General features: G+C 37.5%; 1 protein-coding gene across 2 annotated transcripts in view; it reads right to left on the reverse strand.

Annotated features, from left to right (window-relative positions):
* The window catches only part of EXOC2 (exocyst complex component 2), a 128255-nt gene that overhangs the window by 44416 nt on the left and 60209 nt on the right, over positions 1 to 23630 (reverse strand). Inside the window, exons 12-18 of one of the 2 annotated variants that reach the window (XM_074576068.1) lie at positions 18386 to 18511; positions 14259 to 14383; positions 10155 to 10223; positions 9746 to 9903; positions 6741 to 6862; positions 3529 to 3590; positions 756 to 836 (exon numbers count right to left, since the gene is read on the reverse strand). In XM_074576068.1, coding sequence (XP_074432169.1) covers positions 756 to 836; positions 3529 to 3590; positions 6741 to 6862; positions 9746 to 9903; positions 10155 to 10223; positions 14259 to 14383; positions 18386 to 18511 — 743 coding nt within the window. The remainder of the gene's footprint in view (positions 1 to 755; positions 837 to 3528; positions 3591 to 6740; positions 6863 to 9745; positions 9904 to 10154; positions 10224 to 14258; positions 14384 to 18385; positions 18512 to 23630) is intronic. The other variant, XM_074576069.1, reaches the window with a different exon arrangement.

Genomic DNA, 23630 nt, shown 5'->3' on the forward strand with positions numbered 1-23630 from the left:
GAAAGAAGTCCTCGTACCTAGTACATGTGATATGTATCATTGTTGGCTAATGGAACTGCAGAAAAAGCTTCCAGAATATTCGAAGATCTTTACACCCTAACAAGAAGGATTCGCCATGCACTGCAGATTCTTTTGGATAACGTTGAGAAACTAGAAAAGCTAGCCATAAAAATTTAAAAAAGGGAGGAGAGAGAAACAATACCCATACAGAGGGGCCCAAGAGACTTTGTAAAAGTGTTGAACTTCCTTAGATCACTGAAACTTGACAGAAAATATCAGTATCACAATAAATCAGGGCCTCAAGGTACTAAGTGGATGGGAACAATCAGGACTCCTGATTTAAAATAAAGCTTACAGAAGTAAAAAGCTGAGTTTAACTTCTGCAAGTAGTTTGGATGCAACAGAGTGAAGAGTAACTCCTAGGAATACCCCCCTCCTTTTATTTTTTTTCCATGTAAATAAAGTCTCATCAACTGCTATCTCCTACTCTCTAATGCTACATTAGTGGCTTTTTTTCAAAAAAACAGCTTTAAAGATTTAAATATAGGTCCAGTCTGCCCCATACACACACTATTACCCCTAACAAAGGAAACACAAACAGAATTCTAAAAGCTAGCAGCAGTGAAAAGGGCGTACATGGAGAAAAATAAAGAGGAAAGTTATATCTCTGTATCATTCTCTGAAAGTTCTTGTTCTGAAACCCAATAGTAATTTACATAAAAAGAACGAAAATAAAAGTATAAATCAAAACTTACGCTGGCCTCTCCAGGTTTGCAGTCCAGCACAGTTTTAAGAGATTGCAAGGAATGGATAATGCACTGTTCAAACTGTGATGGCTGAAAGGCAAATGACTTGTTAGCTTTAGATAAGCATGTCAAATGTATACTACACAAACATATAAAAACTTCCATGTCACATATCAAGCTATTTATTTCCAAGTTATCCAAATAAGAAGGGTAAAAAACAAACAAACAAAAAAATCATACAATTTATATATTACCAGAGGACCCTTTTATACTGATGTACTTTGGTGCTTAAGTTATCTACAGAATTATTATCATAGATCAATGTTTTGGTTTTTTATCTGAATGAGAGAATTCTACACCAAACAGCCTCCTCTAGAAGGGCCGTGAAAGATTTTTATAGTTTGTTTGTGGTAGCATATATTGACAATTACATTATAGATGCCTGTGACACCCTCCCTTCTTCCCCCCTTGATCTAAGTTGGGATAGAATTTCACCTGGGATATCTGACATTTCTGCCTTTTACTTCAGCAAAAAGTTTCTAACAAAACCGGACTGCATCTGCTTTCACATGAAGGAAAAAAATCCACTGGGGGGGGGGGAGCTTTTTTTTTTTACCTTCAGGTTTCCAAACCTGAAGTAAGAATGTCTTGATGCATGCATCGATTTCACTCTGAAAGTGCAAACGAGTTCACGGCATCAGTCATTAGTCAGTTTTTCCTTGTCTTTCTCTCTTCCCTGTTAAGTCTAAGTCACACCTTTTTTTTTCAAATGAGGCTGCCTGCTGGCATTAGGCAGGCAGCTGTTGTACAGGGCAACATGAAGCAGAAAAGGGGGACATTGTCCTATTGCATCTGGGTCAAAGAGATGGACAAAAGACGCTTCTAAGCCATGTAAACCTGCTTTTCATCCAGTAGATAGTTTATGGCACATCACCAACTTTAGGCTTAGGAGTAACTTTTATTTCTGTAAATGTTGGGGTGGAGGTGGATCATGAAAGTGATGCCTGCACGGGAACCTGAAAATCATTAAAAAAGCCACTAAGATAATCTGTGTATATTAATTTTGTAACCACTTGAAAGAAAAAGAACAGCAGTAAAGTGCTCCTCTTGTTTTTTTTGTTTTCACATAATAAGCCATCACACCTCAGGGAGAGAAAGCTGTTCAGATATGTTATTCTTTGGATATCATAAAACTGAGGAGAGTTGGTTCTGTGTCTTACTGTATCTCTTACCTGGAATATAAATGCTAAAGGGGTTATCAACCAGTATTTCCTACAAACTTAAAATACATTTTCTACCTCAAGCCTAAAATGCCCCCAAATAGACTGCCTGGCCCTTGTTTATACTGTGTCATTTTTGCTACAATTTTTGCTATAATATTACCACAATGAACTCTACTTTAGTAGATAAATAACCCTGCTACGACAAAACGTGGCCAACTGCCACCATTAAAATCTGGCATGTCTAAACCACTGCCTCAAAAGGTATCCAGGGAAGTGCTGTATACAAGGAATCCATGAGTGATTTCTAAATACAAAAGAAAAAAAAAAAAAAGACTTAAGCAGTTTTTAAATAAAGATGGGTTAGAATGCAGCAAAAGCATAAAGAAAAAAAGCTTTTGTGGAAGATCCTTCCTCCTCTCTCCATTTTACAGACGAATTGTGAAAAACAGAAAAGTTAAGGGACTTGCCCAAGTCAGCGGCAACTGAAACCAAGACCAGAAGCTGCAAATCTGGTTATAATACTACAATTGCCCAACAACACTCCTTCCTACAACGTGTATATATTGTGACTGGTTAATGCCCTCCTACTCAACTTCAAACACGTATTTATAGAAGCAAATAAGAAAAACCAAAAAGTCTGTGGAGCATTCTCTTAGATAATATACACAAAGCAACTCTCCCTCCCACAGGCCCTTTCTGCTTTCGCAGATTGTTTTTAAGTCACACCTACAACATGCTTTGCTGTATTTTAGGCATTACTCATTACTGTTTATTTCCAGAAAGCATCTCACTAATTTATCTGAATTTGGTTTCAAGTCATTTGTTGTTTGTGTGTAGGCACTCTCCTAAATTAGTTGCTTTTCAGTTCAATTTCTCATTATAACATATAAGTGACCTATTTATTTAGCTACAGACCAATTCCATGGTAGTGTGCCTACTAAGTTAGGAAGCATTTTGATGTGAACTGAACTTGTTGTGACCTCAAAAATAATTTTTTTACTTCAGTAAACCATCCCTAAAATATGATGCTCGACTATGAAAGTTATTATTGCTTATGTCAGCAAAATCATGCTAGTGGTCAGCAGTAATTATACTGATACATTTAAATAGCCCTGCTTAAGGCAGAACATCATGCTACACATCTTGATGCCCAATTCTTATTTATTTTTGTCTCTCAACACATGGCACAAGCCTGCAAAAAAGCTTTTATTTATACTTTCTTTTTTTCCTGTTTTGCACCTTCAAAAATATTGCTGTCTAGTAATGCTATTATCACTTAAAGTTACTTCAGACATAATAGTTTAAGAAGGACAAATAAAAATTTTGGAAAAGGAAGAAAAGAAAAAAAAATATTTGTGTTTGGTGATGGGATCTGTCAAGACTGCTGTAAGTAAGTAACCATCCAAATGAAAAACGTTGGGGTTTTTATCTTCCTCTATTTTAATAAAACTATAGATACCAATATGCACACATACAGACAAAGTCCAAAATATTTCAGTTTTTGGAGAATATAATCCAGCAAAGAAAAAAGCACCTGCAAGACACACAAGTATACCCACCAATGATGTCAAACCTTCATTGTCAACAACCCAGTCCTCCTTTTCAGCTAACCTCTTTATATCTGTAAGACAGAGCAAGAGGGGGAAGGGCGGGGGGAGGGAGAAGGTATTCATTTTCATCATTAAAACCTCCTTAAACTTAAGAAGATAAACCACAGACATTGTGACTGCAATGACTAGGCATACAAGCAAATAGCACTAAAAGCTTCAAAGCTTTCAGCATTCTCAAATGACTAAGAATGGAACTCATACATGGTATGCTGGTGACACCACATAGAGAAGCCTATCTGTGATACATGGCAAGAGTTCCATGAAGCACATCTTTTACTGGAAAGCTGAAAATTAAAGGAATATTGTGAAGCCTTTGGGTTTGTTTTTATTTTGTAAATTTTTAATCACAACATAAAATACTGCATTTAAGAACCCAAGTCTCTAGTCTATTATACTTCATCTCTAAATTAAAAATGAAAGAAGAGCTGCCCAGCATTTTAGCAAAGACAGAAAGGACAGCATATAATTCATATTTAATGACTATAAAAGAGGCTGAGAGTCCCCACGCAGGGTCAAGGATCCGTGGTGTTAGACTTTCTTCAAAAATACCTGAAGGCATATACAAAAAGCACTCTCTTCCTCTACCCAGAAGGTGCCAGCTTTTGTAGGCTTACTGAAGTTACCAGGCGTTAAGTCTGGATGTGAATCCAAAGCTCATGCACTGTAAACAAAATTCCTCTACGGAATTCTGCATAATCGCTTTTTTGGGGGCTTAATCGACTTGTAAACAGAACAAAGATGAACTGTGTGCAGTTTGTACAGGCTTTGACATGCAGGTTTTTTTTCCACACACAAATTGCTCATCAGAACTGCCTGTACATCATGAAACTCCCTTTCAAATGAGCAAAAATTTCAGTGAATTACCATCTCTCCCCAAAATCCAAGAAAAGAGGATAACTAATGCATGCCAAAAAGTATCTTCACTATCTTGGTGCTTTACTTAGGTAAATTAAGAAGCTTGGTTGTGGTGTCATACCCTGCAATTCTGCATCTCATGGAAGCATAACCTTAGTGAGGATAAAAAGTATTAAGGGTTCGTGCAGAATAACTACTCTGTTCATTTCCCTATTTAGTAAACCTGTTAATTCAACCAATATTCTTGCGAGGCTTTAGGTTGCACTGGTCAGCCTTTGCATGCTTTTGCAGCTGCTCCATTTTTCATTCTGCTCTGAGCTGCTACAAAAGTAACATATTTCTTTCTCGTATTTCACTGCTTACCAAATTCCAGTCAAATACATTCATGTAAACCCCCTGTCTAGTCTGGCATTCACATAATTTGGCTTTCGTGACCTTTATGACCAGTGATCACATATGAGAGAGAAAAAAAACACAGACTGCTTCTCAGGGCCAGCATGAGTATACGGTGTTTATCATAAGACAACAAGAAAACCCTTTGCGTGGGCAGGTTTGTCCTATTTGAATAGTTAGAGTGCTCTATTAAAAAATTTAACTGATCTGAATGCCTTTACCAACTTACAGCACGCAGCAAGATATGAGACTGAGCTTTATACCAGCAGTCTACGCAGCTCAGATTTCAGAGAGATTATAGAGGTGAGATTCAAGTCCACGAGGAGCCTTTTTAACTTGTGTATTACAGACAGAACTACATCTGAGATCCACTTACATAGCTCCATGAGAACATCCATTAACTGACCTTTCACTGGTTCCCTAAAAATAACAGCTTCTCCAAGGGTCCAGTTAACCCGGATCTGAACAAAGAACTGGGCTATTGTTATGATGCATCAAGCACGCAAAACTAGTAAGACAGCCGACTTTTTGGCAGAGAGCTTCAGTACTAATCACGTATTGGAGCTCTCTGGACCACACTGGAGAAGCTAGGTGGATAGCTCAGAGATTTGATAAGCTAAGAATTGTCAGCAAAACGGTTTGGAGCTAGATACTTCCTTCCTTTGAAACGTCAGGACAGCTGAGGAATCACTCACAATTTCTAGACAGAGGGCAGTCAGTCCAATAATACCACGCTCATCTCACCATTAAAAAAAAATAAAATACCTTTTTCACCTACCATTTTTAAAAAATAATATATCTCAATTGCCCTAAATGAAGAAAAGAAAAAGAGACTTCCACATACTTTAAGTGAAATCTGTAATAGTGGTAATACTTTCTGTATAGAGTTTTAAAGAGACAAGACAACCTATGTACTTGTGTGGCCAACAAGTTTGACATTACGGCAGAAGAGTAATGTTAACACTGAAATGGGATTTAATAAAAGAATTAGGAGCCAAGAATACAGTTCACCTCAACATTGAATCAAATAAACCATAGAAGCCTTATGATTTGTTGTCATCAAAATTTTAAAAATTTGCTTAATGTAGCCACCTGCACTTAGCATGCTTGAGGCTTGAGTAAAAACACTTCGCTTCGTGTCAGCCTACAAAATAATGATGAATCATATGTTAAAGATTAAAAACGGATTAAACTGTAAGATTTAAAAAGCCCTGTTTTTCTTTTAACATTGAGGGCAATTAGTCTTTTCGAAACAAACCCTGCTAAGTGAATTAGTAGATCAATCTGCCCTGATTTTAACAGACATTTATTTCTGGAAGATTTACTTCATTCACATTTAAGTTTCAGAGTTGAATACAAGACGGTAAGATGAATGGCCTCTGATGCACATAGTGTCACATTAGATTTAGAGAATCTGTTACTGGCCTTGACAATTAAGACATTTATGGCAAAAGCTATGTACACAGCAGGAAGCTTGCGGATTATAATGTTAGTAAAAGGCCTTGGAAAACACAATACTAAAATACTTCATAAAGGGCTGTGGACTATTTTTTTTTATTGGGAGTAGGACATTGCTTATTTAATTCTTCACTTTACAGAAGAACACAAAAAAGAAAATAAATGATATTTCCAATATGGGAAAGCTGCATCACGAGATAAATCACTTGGATTGTAAAACTGTCACAAGCCAAAGGAAACAGATCTAAATTACTATATTAATTAGACTAAGGGAAGACTCATAACACACACATCTGTCAGAAAAGTGAAATACTTGAGTAACTACAGAACTCAGAGGAGTCCACTGCCACTACAATACCTGTAACAAACATGGTTACCTTCCAGAACATGGTTTGACCTAATCAGAGAGAAAAAAAATATGACAGTAAGCAAAGAGACCTGCGGCCTTCTATTACCTTCAGCTGTGTGTTGTAAGGTCACTATAATGCAACGTACACGAAGGTCCAAAATAAGATCCTGGATGATTTGAAGCATATCATTGGGTATCTCGAGTGCAGTAAGAGACTCAGAACTAAGCCTGGAAAGCAAATAAAGTTAGGTTTCTTTAGGCTGATATAACTTCATTGAGATTTTAGATGTTTTCTGTGTATGTGAATACAGTAGCTCCACCCGCAGCATGTCTTGGAAAACTGATTATCCCATTCAGAAAACATTAATTATTTGCTTAATTCAGAAGCTTGCAAATAGAGATTTTTTTTTTTTTTTTGTAACATTACAATAATGTCATCACAGCAACATGCCAGCTTTTCCCACTGTCCTCTTGCACTTCCCCACCTGCCTTTCTGCATCCACCTTTTGTCTTATGATACAAGAATAATCCTTATGGAGCAGAAGTAGCTTTTTTGTTGTTTTTATGTGAATGCCTAGATCAAATCCTAGGTCCACAACAAGATTTCTGAGATAATATTTACCCACGTTACAACAGCAACAGACATCAATCTGCCATAAATAGTGACATGGCTGCGCATCAGATTGCCAAGAGTATACACACTTACGGAGCCAAAATACAGCTACTGAATCACCTGCAGAGTGAAGAGTGAATTTATTCATTGTTTTGCTCCCAACTCTGACCAGGCACAAATCATCAGTTACTACAGCTGAGGACTGAAACATTCATTTCCATTTTTTCCTTCAGAAATAGTAACACAGCAGCTGCTCGCAAGGAAGAGCATTTCAGTCACTGCTGTTTGCCTTCCTGGTAATACTGAGCAAAGCACAGGTAACAGAAAATACCAAAGAACAGGAGTAGGAAGGCACAAGCAAACAAGTCTGAGCAATAAGTGGAACATTTCCAATCATCCACCTGTAGGCTCCAGTTCCTTACCCCTGGTGTTGGGGCATAAGCCATCAAAATCATCAGACTGCTACCTGCTCAGCACAACTACTGAATTAGTAGGTTACATAAATTTACATTACCTCAGCCATCCAGGAAATACAGGATGCAAACACCCATCTGTGAGAAGTTTAAGTGGCTTTAGACTGCACGGAAGTATTGTACTTAATGCTGATGCCATTTCTAAGGGAGCACGCAGCTGTCATATCCCCAAGATCATCTTTTCCCCCTCAGATAACTCACCCTAACAAATACAAACCTTTCTATCATTACAATAAGGCAGAAGTCTTGCCGACAATTGCTTCACTTTATCACCTAGCTCTAATTTATCCTCTGGAATCTATTCATATTAGGCAATGACAGAACGGGGTACAAGAGAAAGACTGTGCAACCACTGTGTGATAAGTATCAACAAGCAGAAAAATTAAGATCACACAGATATAATGCCAACTCCATGTTATTTAGTTTTTTTAAGATTTCGCATTCTTAAACACAAGCAGAAAACGGTAAATCATTCATGAGATAATTGAAAAGAGTAAAATTCTATCACCTGCTTCACAATGACTTTATGTTAGAAACAATAAAAATAAAACTTAAGCTATTACCTAACTTTGCAACACATAAGGTTTTTAAGCAATGTGTAGACTCTTCATGAGAAGAGTCCAGCTTCATCATTGCTGTGAGTCACAAGAATTTATTAGATTGTCAAAGTGTAGGGGCTTGAAAAGAAAAGTATTTGCAGCACTTGCAAAAACTTCTGACCTGGTTGTCACTGGTTGGTACCCCATCATGGTATGTTCAGTTCCTCTTCTCCAGATTGCCCCTTTTCTTCTCTACTTTTGACCACTTTTCATTAAAATCTAGCTCACTTTAGTAAAGTGTCAGCACAGGCATCAGTAAGAACATGAGGTAGGGAAAAGAGTGGGAGGCAGAGAGAATTTCCCCAGCTCTCAGTTCAGTTGTTCACTACCAGGGCAGTGGCCAGAAAGGAAGAGGAGATTCTCCGAAAAACAGGCTTCTTATAGGATATAACCTCAGCCTGGATCACACCTCAGATGGCAGGACTCTGAAGCACAACCAACCTTTAGAGAATCTGTTGGTTAAATTTCCAAGCCAATGTTACAGATGTGCAAGTTTTAAATTCTAGAATTTTATAATTTGAGTGAAATTGGATTGCTCCCTTGCCCCTTTACATCTCTTCATCAAATGCCAAGTCAGTTCCTTCTTAAATTGGAAGTTTTCCATAAAATTCAGCCAGAATAAGAAACTTCACATGGATTTTTTTTTTTTTTTCCCTAAATGGTTAAGGTACAGATATTGTAACTGACAACAGACTTCGGGGAAAGTGTTAAGCAGACTTGACAACAGGTACGTATCACTGCTAGCTCCATCTGCAATGATAATATCCAATTATAATATTTGCTTCTTACCTACTTTGAAAACTGCAGATAAGAAGTACAGTATCATACCCAGGTATTACTCAAGTTTCCAAAAGATAATGACAATTCTTATACCCTCCATAAAAAAATAGAAGCAAATTCTGTATATTAATGAGACATCTTGTAATTAATGACATGCATTACTAAGTTGATACATAAGTGTAAGCAGAATGGCATTATAAACAAGAGTATCACCTTCCATAAAACAACTATAAAAGTAAATTATGATTTAAGAATGATACTATAGTGCGAAGCATGCTATTTTCACCCATTTTAGCAGAGATAGGAAGACATGTAGCAAATGAAACAGATAATTGCTTTCTACCCTAAAGAATCAAATCCTGTTTCATTCATGGAGTGTCTATGCTGTGCCAGGCAAATACTTTACTCAAACTTTTTCATAAGATGCTATGGAAAAAAAATGAATATATCATTACATAATGCCTCATGGTATAGCCTTATTTATCAATTACGCTTGCACATAGAATCCTAAATCTGCCATAAGTAATTTTTGAAAATGTTAACATTTTCACTGCTCAGGGTATTTAATGCAATAAACAAAACGATTTGTCTTAAAGCACACATATTCCAGGAATAGCATAATTTGGAGGTCCACAGATCCATTTACCTTACAGTCTGGATAACATGTGTTAGCCACTGGCCAGAAAGTTCAGATTTCATCTCCCAGCCACCATACTGTCTTGATTCTCCTTCTCTGAGGCTGAATGGAAGCAAAGCTCCACGGATAAGTTTTACCAGAGAGTGCATCACTTCCTGAATCATTTTCTGCATCAGAAGAAGGGAAAGAAAAATCAAGGAAAAAGCTCTATCAATGTGCTTAAGCAGCCATATACTTGCTATACACAACAGCTTGAAACATACGATTTGCAGGTGGCTCCACATGGTAGAAAGCAGAGGAGAAGGAGTATAAGGGCACACATATTATTTAAGAAATCTGACTTTCAAGGTGGTGACACTAAAGTATCCTGCTATGCAGGACAACCGAAAGAAAATAAGGTTTCCCCCCCGTAACTTACCTTGAAATCATTTTGTCTTTGCCTAGCGTTTTTCTTTGATCTTTCCATTTGGCCAGATTTTTCAGCAGTCTTGTGAAAATGAAAAAATTGAAAAGTGTAAGTATCTCATAACCACTGTTAAAATAATTCTGAAAAAGGGGGTTTCAAAGTGAAGAAGTGAAAACTGATGAGTTTATGATGCAATTACAAAAACTCACTCACGGTAGCCGCTCAATAAGCAAAGACTATATAATCAATAAACTCCACTTACTGTAGGTCAGTGCGCTAATGTTTAATTCTGAGGAACAATGTGTATTTAAGACAGAGTCAGAGACAAGCATAAGAGCAGCTCTGTCAATACGAACTTCATTTGGTCAAAGTTTTCTCACTGTAATCTTAGTGAGAGCTAAAACATATATAGTCCAATTATGCATCAAGTTTATATGAAGAAACTCTATTTTCTCAGCATGGTAGCTGCCCAGAGAAGGACACAGAGGTGAAGTGGGAGACACTTCTTGGAATGAGGGCAATTTGGAATTGTAACATAAGAGGGGGAAGACTGACGGTTTTTGTTTGTTTTTAGGAACACCATTTTGTTGGCAATGCTCTTTAAACAATTCAACAATCTGTAAAAGAGACTCTGCAAAGTAATCAGCATCTTCATGGACGGTTCACTTCTTTGAAAAACAAGGAACGTGAGTACACTTTGCACGAGACAGTTACAGTTGAAGAAAAACATGGTTTGACTAATAGTCTTCCTGTTTGTAATTCTAGCCTTCTGTGGAGTCTACTGAGAACGCAGTAGAGTAAATTATACCAAAAAAGTTATTTCAAATACCGAGTTAAGTGCAGGTGTAGAATTTTATAGTTAGAAAAATCTCCCATTTTATGTATGTACAGCAACATCTACTGGACAAGAAGTGCAATAACACGACAAGAGTTTGTCTTGTCTCAAAGAGAATCAGTTTACTTCCAAGTTATTAATTTGAAATGCTGTATATTTCAAGTTGCCTTGAAAAATGCTAAAGCATTTCAGATTTTTGAGGTAAAATAAATAAGCAAAAATTAGAGAAAAATAAAACTGCTTAACAGTTTTGGAAAATAAATAGCTATGAAACTCTTGTACTTTAAAGCTCTGAATGATACAGTTTCAGACAACTCTTGAGTTACTGCTGCATATAATACCCACTCTCTCTTCTAACGCCTTAAAAAGAAAATAAGCTGTATTCCTTTAAAACTCAGGTATCAACTTAAAATTCACACTGTTTTACAGCTGGATTAAAGAACAACAAAAAAATTCACAGATCTTTGATATCTTTTTTTTTTTTTTTCTTAGTGGTTTTGCTGAAGACCAATCTTATACCTTTCCTGCACAGACAGACCAAAACTATCTTGTGGTAAGACCAACGGTTACTACTCAAATATGTGACTTCACCTAGAGTGATTCAAAGAACTCAACTTTTTAAACTGTTGGAAATACCACGTAAATCTTTAACTGACAATATTTTAAGGCATATAGCTAACCTTTCAGAACTAAAAAGAACAACCCCCCAGAACCCTACAAACTGAACAAAAGAAAATACAGCTTGTTATTCATATGTGGGGATTTTCTTTACACATTTTTAAAATGTCTTGAAGACTTGAATAAGCTAGCTGAAATGACCCTCTACACCATTTTCACACAACTTTTCTTGAAAAACTGTAGCAATCACCTTGCTTCCTGACTGACAGTAAATAGCAAGCAACATGGTAAATGAAATTTCTTTATGGACAATTAAAATCTGTATGGTTTCTGACAGAAAAATATATAAACCTTGAGTCTTGAATGGGATGTGGTGACAGACATTCTTAGGTACCCTAGAAGTAGCCTTCTAGCTTATGCCAACCCCTTCTCCCACTCGTCCTCTGTTGATTGTGGCATGCAGAATGCAGAACACACAAAAGGAACTGAGGGCACCATCCCTCATCTCTTCCTGAGAACCTGGGGGGCTTCCGTAAGGACCAAAGAAGCAGAAGAAATCAAATGTATGGGGATTAATTTCTCAAAAGCTCAGAATCTGGCCCAACAGAAGGACAGCAGATGTACCTTAAAGACTAATAGGAAAACTACCTCCTCCTCCTTTTTTTTTTTTTTAAATACATGGAAACAATGTTTTGTTCAGACATGACATAAGATCACTGCATTTTCCACTTACAGTCATTTTCATGAGCATAATTTCTCAACCTTGTTTACAGTTCAAGTCTCAGTTTCTTTAGAAATTGCTTTCTTTTTCATTGTACTCAGAAAAAAGAATCACAATAACTTAACAAGTGAATTTGTAAAGTCTAATTTCCAATGGTACTGTTGTCAAATATAAAGGTTGCAATTTCCCTTATGAAATGAATTATTTTTCTGAAAGTCAACAATACTAAGGTTTCTTCTTGATTCTACTTCCTTCACTGAACATTATGAGTAATTGTCATACCTTTCTTTTGATTTTATCATGTAAAATGAGGTTCACAAATAGAATCTGTCACTGGAGCTAAAATGCTGTATATATTGTGTTCAACATATAAAGAGATACAGCACCTGTCAGTATCATCACATGAACATGTTATATTGATTTATAGATAGTGGCAATAAACAGAACGGCCGCTTGAAAAGTTAATTCTTTAGTTAGTCAGAGAAAAGGAAAATGACAAATAAGCTTCCAAATTTCCTTTCCCAAGGGTTTTGTTTTATTTTCTACTAAAGCTGCAAAGACTGGTAGATTCTATGGCTGTAGTTCTGCTTTAGGGACAATTTTGTAATGGAATACTGTAGCTGTGATGACTTAAGGATTTAAGCACAGCAGGACACCGTAAGCATGGCAGGATAAAAAAAAAATCTCAACGAATGAAATTATATAGCAACAGTTAAGCAGAGAAGTTTTAGATGCACAAACTTTTAGGTTCTATATAGAAGCTGGTCTGAATAACATGCACGACCAAGAGCTTGCTTATTTTCCACCTGCTCTGTATTATCCCAACTATCTCTGCATTTCTTTACAGACCTTGTCTTCAGAGTTTTTTACTACCCAGAATGAGTGAGCCCAAATAGCAGTCAGCAGGACTTCTCAGTGATAGCTATGCAGAGGAGGTGTGAACTAGTGCCTTATCAACTGTTGATGGAACAGAGAGCTGCCTTTCACTACACTTCAATCACGTGTTTGTCTTTGTCAGACTTGCTTCTTGGGAATATGCCATTACTACAGTTCTCCTGGAGAAGAAACAACATGGCTTGAGGACCAGAAGTGAACTTTCTGTAAAACGTACTGTACTTCTGTGACCAAATTTTAGCGCTAACACAAATGCCAAAGCTATTGCATTTATCTGGTAATCACTATGATGGTGAACTGTGTATTACTAATATCAAATTAATTATGAAAGTTATCCTTTCAAAATCTGTTAACAGTGCGCACACAAAAACAGCTCATCGTGAATCATTATTCTTCCCTCCTCCTTTCCTGGATTATCAAGATTATATTTACATAATTTGTAAAAACCATATCATCTGAGCAAGAAGGACTCGAAGCACAGGTGACTGCACTTCCAGACTCGACTACCCTATAGTATGTCTGTGTACACCACCACTCTGGGCCTTGGTCATTTTGCAACTCTGGCCTTGAACCTATCATCACTTTCAAATATCTAAAACTCGAGAAATGAGTACTCTTGTTCCAAAGAAAGGAAACATTTTTTTTTTCTGTATGACTTTGTCTCTTACATATCTCTATTCCTCATGCAATTTGCTATTTCTTCAGATCACCAATGAAGCTATGAATAAGAGGTGAAACTACATAGATATTGACTCCAGCACCTGGAAAACACACAGAGACACCGCTAGCAGAATTCTAAGTAATTCCAGTGTACGCTTTTGTTCTTTTCAAAACAAAAAGAATAATCTCACTTCTATAGGTTAATATTGCAAGACACTTTACTAGTCAAAGTAGCAGCTCTCAAATGTGTAAGAGTCTACATATTGTTTTATAAACCTCTCCGATTAAAATAAATCCACTCACTTTTTCCAGTGAAATATAATACTTCAAACACAATTATTATGGAGCGTTGTTACTCAAAAGTCAATTTATATAGAAGAATCCATACCTCACTGAATAAACTTCCATTCACATAAGAAATCCAGAGCTTCCAGAAGTTGGGCAGCTGACTTACAACAAGTTTTGTCAACTTTTCAACAAATACAACTTGCTGAGGAGCTTTGTATCGCCAAGCTAAAAGGGGGAGAGAGGATGGAAACAGGAAAATTAAAAAACTTTGAATTAATAATAATAAAAAAACGTACTACTAGCTTGCTGCTGCTTTGTGTTACGCAAGTGACTATACAGTATATGTAAAACCAGTCAGGTAAGAATGGAAAAATTTAAAGCCCAGTCCACATATGTGTGAATAACTGGTACACATACAAGCTCTTTTTCTTCCCTTCTTATATGCTTACAAGGTGCCAGCACTATGACAATATATACAGAACACGCCTTCCTTGTAGGGGTATCTAATGCAATCCACCTAAAAATCCATTGAGCCAGTCTTCTGTCTTCAAACCACTCTAAAAGGTAAGGTAACATGAAAGCAATCAAGACAATAGAAGTTTCAAATTATGAGGTGGTGATGCAGAAGAAACAGGGCTGATAGATGGGCTAATGATTAAGGCAAACAATGGAAACTGGAAGATCTGCTTTATTTCCAGCTCAAAAAATTTTCCATTGTGGCCTGAGGCAAGTTGCCAACCTCTCATCTTCGTTTTCATTTGTTTGGTAAAAATCTTTTATCTGAAAAACAGGAGAGATTCCAACATTGTCATTAAAACTCAATAAATGTATCACTAATTATATAATGATATTCCTGGATGAAGAACACAATCGTAACACATAACACTGCGGAATCTTTCACTTCATGAACCTACTTACATTCCTGGTACGCTGGCTATTAAAACACATCAGGAAAATAGCTTACATTTTGGCAGCAGATAACTTTTCTCAGTTTCTTATCAAATGGGGCAAAAGCGGGGGGGGGGGGGGTGGCAAGGGGGAAGGGTAAAGAGAAAGCTGAAAGCTGAAAAAGGGAAGAAAAAAGTACTAATTAACACAGAAAACAAAGGAAAGCCTGTGAAATACTTTTCTATAACCATCTGCCTTCTCCATTGAAACCTTCTTTTATGTTGTTTTAACAAAACAGTTTAACAAAACAAAATATTTAACCTCAAGAATTAGAGTAAACTTTAGAACACTGGGAAAAAGGAATCACGGATTTTTTGAAAAAACCCAAAACAACCAACCAAAAAACCCAGAAAACAAACCCAAAAACACTTAAAGAGGTCCACGTTTGTTGGTGTAGGGTTTTTTGTGTGTAACTCTGGTCTTTTATAAATGATAAAAGTTAAAAACATGATATTATCCTACATAACTCTGTCAAAATGCAGAAAGATGTTGGGTGAAATAGCACTTTTTGTCTTAACTCTGCCAGAGAATATTGCCTACACAGAACAGGAATTTGCCAGTTAGGCAAAAACAGTTGCCTAATAGGAGGCTAGGTAACTTGTGGGTTTCACCAGAGCCTCACTGTTTTATTGTGTTGATAGTCAGTCTTGAATCTCCTTGAAGTACAGCGTGCCTTCAGCAGCATCCATTTGTCAAGGTGCGGGTCAATTATTGGTCCCTTTCTTTAGCAGACAAATAAACATCTGCAGTACCCAAAAATGTTCTTTTTCCTCATGGCAAAAATGTTCAGGGACTCTGGATTAGTATTTGAAAATCCAAAAAAAAAAAAAAAATCGCAACAGAAGCCCAAAATTTGGAGAGAGACTGACATAACTGAAGCATAACTCTGCTGATAACGATGCATCTGTTTAGCAGGCATGAAAACTTCAAAACTCAACTACCAAAGCTCATAGGCCGGACACAGAATGTGAGAGCACTACTTTTGCCAGCTTGGTTTATGACTGTCAGAGAACTGGTCTAGACCCAGTAGCAGAAAAACTCATTAACATAAGCTGTGACTACGCCAGGATGCTGTGCCAACACTGCTATAGCAACAGAGGCTCTGTAACACCAACAAACCCGAAATTCTAACCAAAAGATTTCAGCTCCTTCAAGAAACCATTTCATCTTTGCCAAAAGCTCCACCACCAACCCAAGGTTATAACCAGGGATGTCTAGTCCTAACTTGAAATACACTGGCAAGATTTACTTCACGTATGAAATTCTTTTCCACTCCAGGAAGCACAATTCAGGCCTATTTCAAAGATTGCCTTAGTCCCTAGTCTGCAGACAGCAGATATTTATTAGAATAACCTATTGCACATCATGTCAAAAGGACATCCTGGCCATAAATTCAGGATATTTTGACTTTGTCGCTAGAGAAAGCTCCAGTGTATGTTAAAGCAGAAATTTTCTTTTATTCTATTTATTCTATTATAATCTGTGCTGTAACATCCTAAAGATGAAACTACAGCTATTGTTTACATATCCTCATGAACACATGCTCAAGCAAGAGCTGAACGTTATTTGAATGGTGCGGTTTTGAATTTAAAGTAATTTGTTCAAACAATCTCATGGACAATCACTGTTAATCACACTAGCAAAAAAAAAAAAAAAAAACAAACCCCACACCAAAACATCCAAAAACCCCAGAGACACCGCTCCTCAAATTTGCTAAAAACCAAAAGGATGCACAAGCAACCTGAAAACAGCACATCACGGCATATTTGGAATGGCAGCTCCTGCACAGGTATCCTAAGTGGTTGGTTTGCTTTGGCTCTCCACTCAGAGAAAAGCAAGGGATGGTAGAGATTTAAACTGCTTGTAAGCATGCAGCAGGCACTTGCAACTAAATACCAATAAACCCAACTCAGAGGCAACTCATTCTAACTCTAGGGTCTTTGCAGTGGGTTATTATGATGCTCTGACCAATCCTCCAGTTTTCCTTTGAGTCTTGGTTTAAACTCATGGCTACAGAATCTGTAAAGCTAGCTGCAGACTTCTCTTTTCCAGTTTGTAAAAGGTTATGGATCCATAACTAAGACTTGAAAAGCAAAGATAGCCAACTGAATTGGAATTGCTTTCTCTCGATGCAACTCTTTAACCAGAAACACATGCAAAATAATTCAAACAAGGAAAAAATAAACTGGATTTTGGATGTTGCTTGCTACATTAAGTGTGGCATGTGTATTGTTAGTGGATGGTATCCAACGACAACCAGGAATTTACCGTTTTACTCTGTAAAACTTGTTAATCAACTTCATGCAAGGCTTTGGGCTGAGAAAGGACAGGGGTAACAGTAATACAGTAATGTAATTACTTGGTATACACGTACATTTTGAGGAGTCTGTGTAACTTACATTTTGGAATACAAACATTCACCCTCAAACTGTGACACAACTTAATTGTCTTGCCATGTGAAGATACCCTGTAGCAGCACAAGAATGTACAATTCTCATTATTCTTCATTCCATGTTCTTGACAGATTCCTCTTTTTGCTCAAAAAAAAAAAAAAGTCAGGTATTTATGGACGGTTCTTCAAGGAAGTCCATGGAATTGGGAGAAGAGCAACATCAAAGCAAACCAAAGCCAGAAAGTTCTTCATAAAAACCCACTTTCTGCAAAAAAAGCACTTCGGTAAGAAATGACTTAGCTTGTGAAAAACATGGTTTCTGTCTCCTGTGATGTCAGCATTGCAAGACTCCCGAAGGTGAAGTTGTTTGGACAAGGGTGTTGAAGACACTTAGGACAAAAAAAGGGTCAGCTGGTTGTGGACACACTGCTTGAGCTTAGTCACACACTTTGTTTCCCTTTCCGGGTTTGCAGAATTAGAGAACATGGACCAGATATTTGAAGTCACAGAAGAACCAAATGCAAAGAGAGTCATCTTAGCAACCACAACACAAAAGGTATAACAGCAGCAAAAGGTGGTAGGCAGTAGGTGGTTATGTATGCCAAAAAAAAAATAATTCTGGTTTTGTAGAAAAAAGACTCTTACTACCTTGACTACATTTTAAGAAAGAGATTTCAGCTATGAACTGCTTTTGCAAAAAACACAGAGGAACCCTTTAGTAAGCAACGGTAATGCATGAGAAGAAAGAATTTTATTTGGTACCAAACCAAAACAAACACAGAGAATCTGGGGGTTTGTTTGGGGTTGTTTTTTTTTTTTTTTTGTTACACCACACACAGGACATCGGGAACTGCAGCTTTGTTTTTCCAAATAAAACAGATGCCTACCATCATCACGGCCAGACTGAAAGCTGCTGCCCCTTTTCAATGAAGCAGTTTGACTGAGATGGCCAATTGGTGACGGACGCACATCACTGTCCAGGTCTAACATGGGGCTGTGGAGCAATGAGTTGCCTAGGGAGGGGGGGGAAAAGAAGTTATAAAGATTTTGCACACCAATCGACATGAAACTGCATGCTGCCTGTGGAATTCTAATTTAATTCAGAAGTGATACAAGACAAAAGTTATGTAGCAAACACATTCTTAGTCTCACTTATTTAGACTCTTTGTTCATCCACATCAATGCTATTCAATAATTCCACTATTGATTCCTGTAGCAAAGCCAAAACCACAAGTACCATGTGGGAAATATCATTCTTTGGTCTGTATGTTGCTCTGGTTTTACTTTAATTAATGCCCTACAATTAGTTGCTTGAAAGCCATAGATAAATATGTATTTATGCCATCAGTGACAGGCACACACTTTTTTTCTGGTGTACGTCTAAATATACTTTTCAACACCAAAAGTTTCTTGTGCCTCCAGCTGAAGCAGTTAAGGGCAGAGGGTTCAACTACTTCTTAGCTGTTTGACCTCTACAGAGATCAGGTAGAAAGAATCCATCGACCACGGAGCAGATGCAGTGTACGCTTGTGCATGTCTGTAAAACACCCCGTACTTACACATATCTACAAACACACAAAATATTTCCCAGTGTATCAAATATTTATTTTTTTTTTCCCTTTGGGTGCCTGTCTATATGTATGTCACTATTAGCAAGTCCTAAGCAATGATCTAATCTGAGAGAGGTGGATACTTGGAGTCTACTGTACCTTTCGGAAAACAACCATATAACAATGAGCAGACCATGATGTTTTTTTAATGTACTGTAACACTGCCAATACTTCTTTTAAAGTCTAAATTGCTGCTTTTGTGTGCATTTCACCTTACAGACACATTTCTGAAAGAAACCATCAAAAATAATTTCAGCATTGGCCAACTGAGCTGTAACAGATAAACTTTAATTGCAATTCACAGAATTATAAAACAGCCCAGGTGGGAAGGGACCTCAAAAGATCATCTGGTCCAACCTTTTCTGGGAAAGGGAGCCTAAATGAGATTATATAACACCCTGTCCAGTTGCATCTTGAAAACCTCCAGTGATAGGGACTTTACCACATCCCTGGGGAGGTTACTCCAGTCATTGATTGTTCTCACAGTAAAAAATTTCTTTCTTCTATCGAGATGAAACCTCTCCTGGTAATTCACGCTGATTTTTTTACTGAGAATCTCAGCATTTAGGTTTATATTGCTTGATCTTTTCCATCAATACCTACATTCACTTAAAATAACAGGAAGGCCACACAGCAAGAGCACCAGCTGTAACACTGCACTAATCAGATTCAAGAGTAACACAAAATAAAACGGATTTAAGAATATTTATTCTGAATTTATGCTGCTGTCAGACCAGTATGGCAGTAAAGATATACCTATTCACTTTACTTCAACAGCTGGGACATAAAGAGCAATATTAAGTATTGTGAAACTTATCACAAACTTCCAATAGGTGACAGTATTGGGTTTTAATTCCTTTTGAAAGAAGTTCTTCCTCCCATAATTCTTTAATGGCTTTTAAAGAGATTTTCTGTGGCCTTTCACTGTGGCATTGTGTGGTGGGATGACCCTGGCTGGATGCCAGGTGCCCACCAAAACCGCTCTATCACATCCTCTCCTCAGCTGGACAGTGAAGAAAAAAATATAATGAAAGGTTTGTGGGTCGAGATAAGGACAGGGAGATCACTCAGCAATTACCACCACAGGCAAAACAGACTCTACTCGAAGAAAATTAATTCAATTTATTACCAATCAAATCAGAGTAGGGTAATGAGAAATAAAAATTGAACCTTAAAACACCTTCCCCCACCCCTCCCTTCTTCCCGGGCTCAACTTCACTCCCGATTTTCTTTACCTCCTCCCACCAAGCAGAGCAAGGGAACAGGGGTTGTGGTCAGTTCATCACATGTTGTTTCTGCTGCTCCTTCCGCCTTATGGGGAGGACTCCTCACACTCTTCCCCTGGCTCCAGCACTGGGTCCCTCCCACAGGAGACAGTTCTCAACGAACTTCTCCAACGCGAGTCCTTCCACGGGGTGCAGTCCTTCAGGAACAGATTGCTCCAGTGTGGGTCCCCCACAGGGTCACACGACCTGCCAGCAAACCTGCCCCAGCGTGGGCTTCCCATAGGGTCACAGCCTCCTTCAGGTGCACCCGCCTGCTCCAGCATGGGGTCCTCCATGGGCTGCAGGTGGATATCTGCTCCACAATTAACCTCTACAGTGTGCCCCCAGACCAGGGTCTTCACGACGGGCTACAGGGGAATCTCTTCTCCATTGCCTGGAGCACCTCCTCCCCCTCCTCCTTCACTGATGTTGGTGTTCTCTCACATATTCTCAGTCCTCTCTTCTAGCTGCTATCAGTTTGGGTTTTTTTACCCCTTCTTAAATATGTTCTCACAGAACCTACCACTGTCACTGACGGGCTTGGCCTTGGCCAGCAGGGGATCTGTCTTGGAGCCAGCTGGCACTGGCTCTATCAGACATAGGGGAAGCTTCTAGCAGCTTCTCACAGAAGCCATCCCCCACTACCAAAACCTTGCCACGCAAACCAAATACACATTATCATTACCGAGCTAACTGTTGGTTCCTCCATTCATTTTATTACTGTTCATACTATAAGACGCCTAAGTAAATAGATCCAATTTGCCACCTCATTCACAATCGTGATGGACACCACTGCATTAACTGACTTGGTGAACCCATCCGTACTATCTTTATCCTGTATTATGATTCCGATCACTACTACACCACTTCTTAAAAACAATTCATCTTTATGACATCTTTAAAATTTATGAATTTTCAGCAATATGGAATCCGCTGCAGTGATTTAAGTGTATTATCCACTGTCACCACAGACAAGATCTACAATGAGTTTGAACAAGAATTTGGGGAAAGACTTTTCCTTCTGAATGGACTAAAAATACAAAATAATAAGAAAGTAAAAAATCTAAGCTTTCAGAAGTTTTTTAAGAAGGTACGTATGCTGCAAATGCAAATAGTTAATTATTATTGACAGGTACTAAGCAACTACCCATATAGCAGAGATCTGTATAAGGTCACACATCATCGGCATTTATGATTTAAACACTATGACTTCTAAAATATATCTTAAATGTAGTAAATTTGCAATAATTATGTGAAAACATTTCAACAACCTTACAGAATGAAGTAAAAACCAAAACAAATTAATTCCTCTCCAGATTAAAAAAACCCACTCATTCAGAATCTTACAGAGATGCTACCCAGAATAAGAAGAAAATTGTATAGAAGATCCTGAGAAATTTAAGTGCCTCACATAGTTCTTGGGCTTCCGTAAGAATTTGCCTCAGATTTAACATATGCGCGTCCCATTTGGCCAAAAAAAGTATGCCAAGAAGGACAAATCAGAATTGCCACAGTTATTGCTCGTTAAAGCACGTGCTAAAACAAACCTTTAAAAGTGCAGCAACGCTATTTTCACAAAGGCTACAATAAAAAAAAGCCATGATACACCAAAACATTCCTCTTTGATGTCTTCGTGTAGAATTTAGGTTCTCACCTTTCAAACGCCTTGCTAATACAAGGAATTTCTTGTAAACAGATGGTCTCTAAAAATGACAGTGCCAATTAAACCTCAGAATTAAGAAAAACAGACACACTTACCAAAACATCTTAATGTGAATTAGTTCAATTAAAACCATTTGCTTGAGGTAGATGAAAACCTGAAAATTCCGTATTGCTGCTGATACGCTAACCCCACGCCGCCCAAATGGTTTATATATTCACCAGTAACAGAAAACATGTAAAGAATACTCTCTTGTTCCACCAGAAAAACCACATCATCAGTTTGCAGCTGTACCAGGAAAAGAAAGTTTAACATGAACTAATTTCTTAATTGGTTGTCTAGCATTACAAGCAAGTATAACACAGCAGCAGGGAACTACAACAGCCCATATACCCTCAGGACTAATAAACATCTGGACTGCATTAGCAAAGCTGATTTTGCTTTCACCCTACCAGAAGATAGCGCTTGAAGACTGCACACTAACGCATAAATCTTGTAAAAAAAAAAAAGTGAGAGTTAACTTACAAACAATTTTTCTCCCAGCCCAACTCATTCCCTCTCTGGAGCCAGCAGCTTAAATTTAGCAGCATAATGGAACACAATGATTTAATATTAGTATGGACTGTAGACAATAATATTTACAAACCTAAATAAACCACCCAAATAATAATTTACTGCCTATTCACTGTACGATTTGTGTACTATTTCTACATTCCTAGATCCTGAATATAGGACAGCAACAATCTAAAGTTTCAAGAAATTAACTTTTTAATGTGCTAACACTTTTTAAGATGGTGTATAAACAGTATGAACAATTCATTCCTTGCAGATCTTCATTTTTTTAAAAATATACTGCATCTTTGAAGTTAGAGAAGTATTTTTTTCCAAAATACAGCATCTACATTGAGCATATCTGTCAGCGACTCCAGTGCCAAGTGTATATTTAACCAAGGAAACACAGGAAAAATAAATGTACTACGTTCTCTTCTTCTACCAGTCGTGACAAACCAGAACTGTAATTAAAGCCTTATTACATTTACAACTGTAAAATCATTAGGAGATCAAGTAAGAAGTTTTAAGGGTCTTCACATTGCTTTAATTTTTTTTTCTAAAAAGGATTTTACTGGGTTTCATCCTTTTGCACACAGATATTTTAAAGGTACGTAGAACGAAATACAAACATTCAGATACTGTGTGAAATATAAATAGTTAACAGTTTTGTTCAGACCTCTTCTGTTCTAGTGCAGTGAGATCTCACCAAAACAAGGATCTAAGAAGAAAAAAAAGCACAATGCTCTTGGAGGTCATTTATTTAATTTGTGTTTTCCCTTTCTGTAAATAAAAAGTCATCTGTGCTGACCCTTAATTGCAGGTTTACTCTAAGTTTATCAATACTGGAGTTGCCACAGGGTACCTGTGTGCCTACAGTACCTATGGCTCACGTACATACCTTGACCCCATTTTTTGGTAATGTTATCTGCATGCTCTTGGCACGCAGCATATCACAGCCTCCATTAAAAAGACAACTAACATGAAGTTTGCCCAAAATAGATTTTTCCACAATCTTCATACCAGTCAAAGATTTAAATCTTTAAAA

Source organism: Larus michahellis, chromosome 2 (genome assembly GCF_964199755.1).
Source record: "Larus michahellis chromosome 2, bLarMic1.1, whole genome shotgun sequence".
In the NCBI taxonomy this organism is placed as follows: Eukaryota; Metazoa; Chordata; class Aves; order Charadriiformes; family Laridae; genus Larus; species Larus michahellis.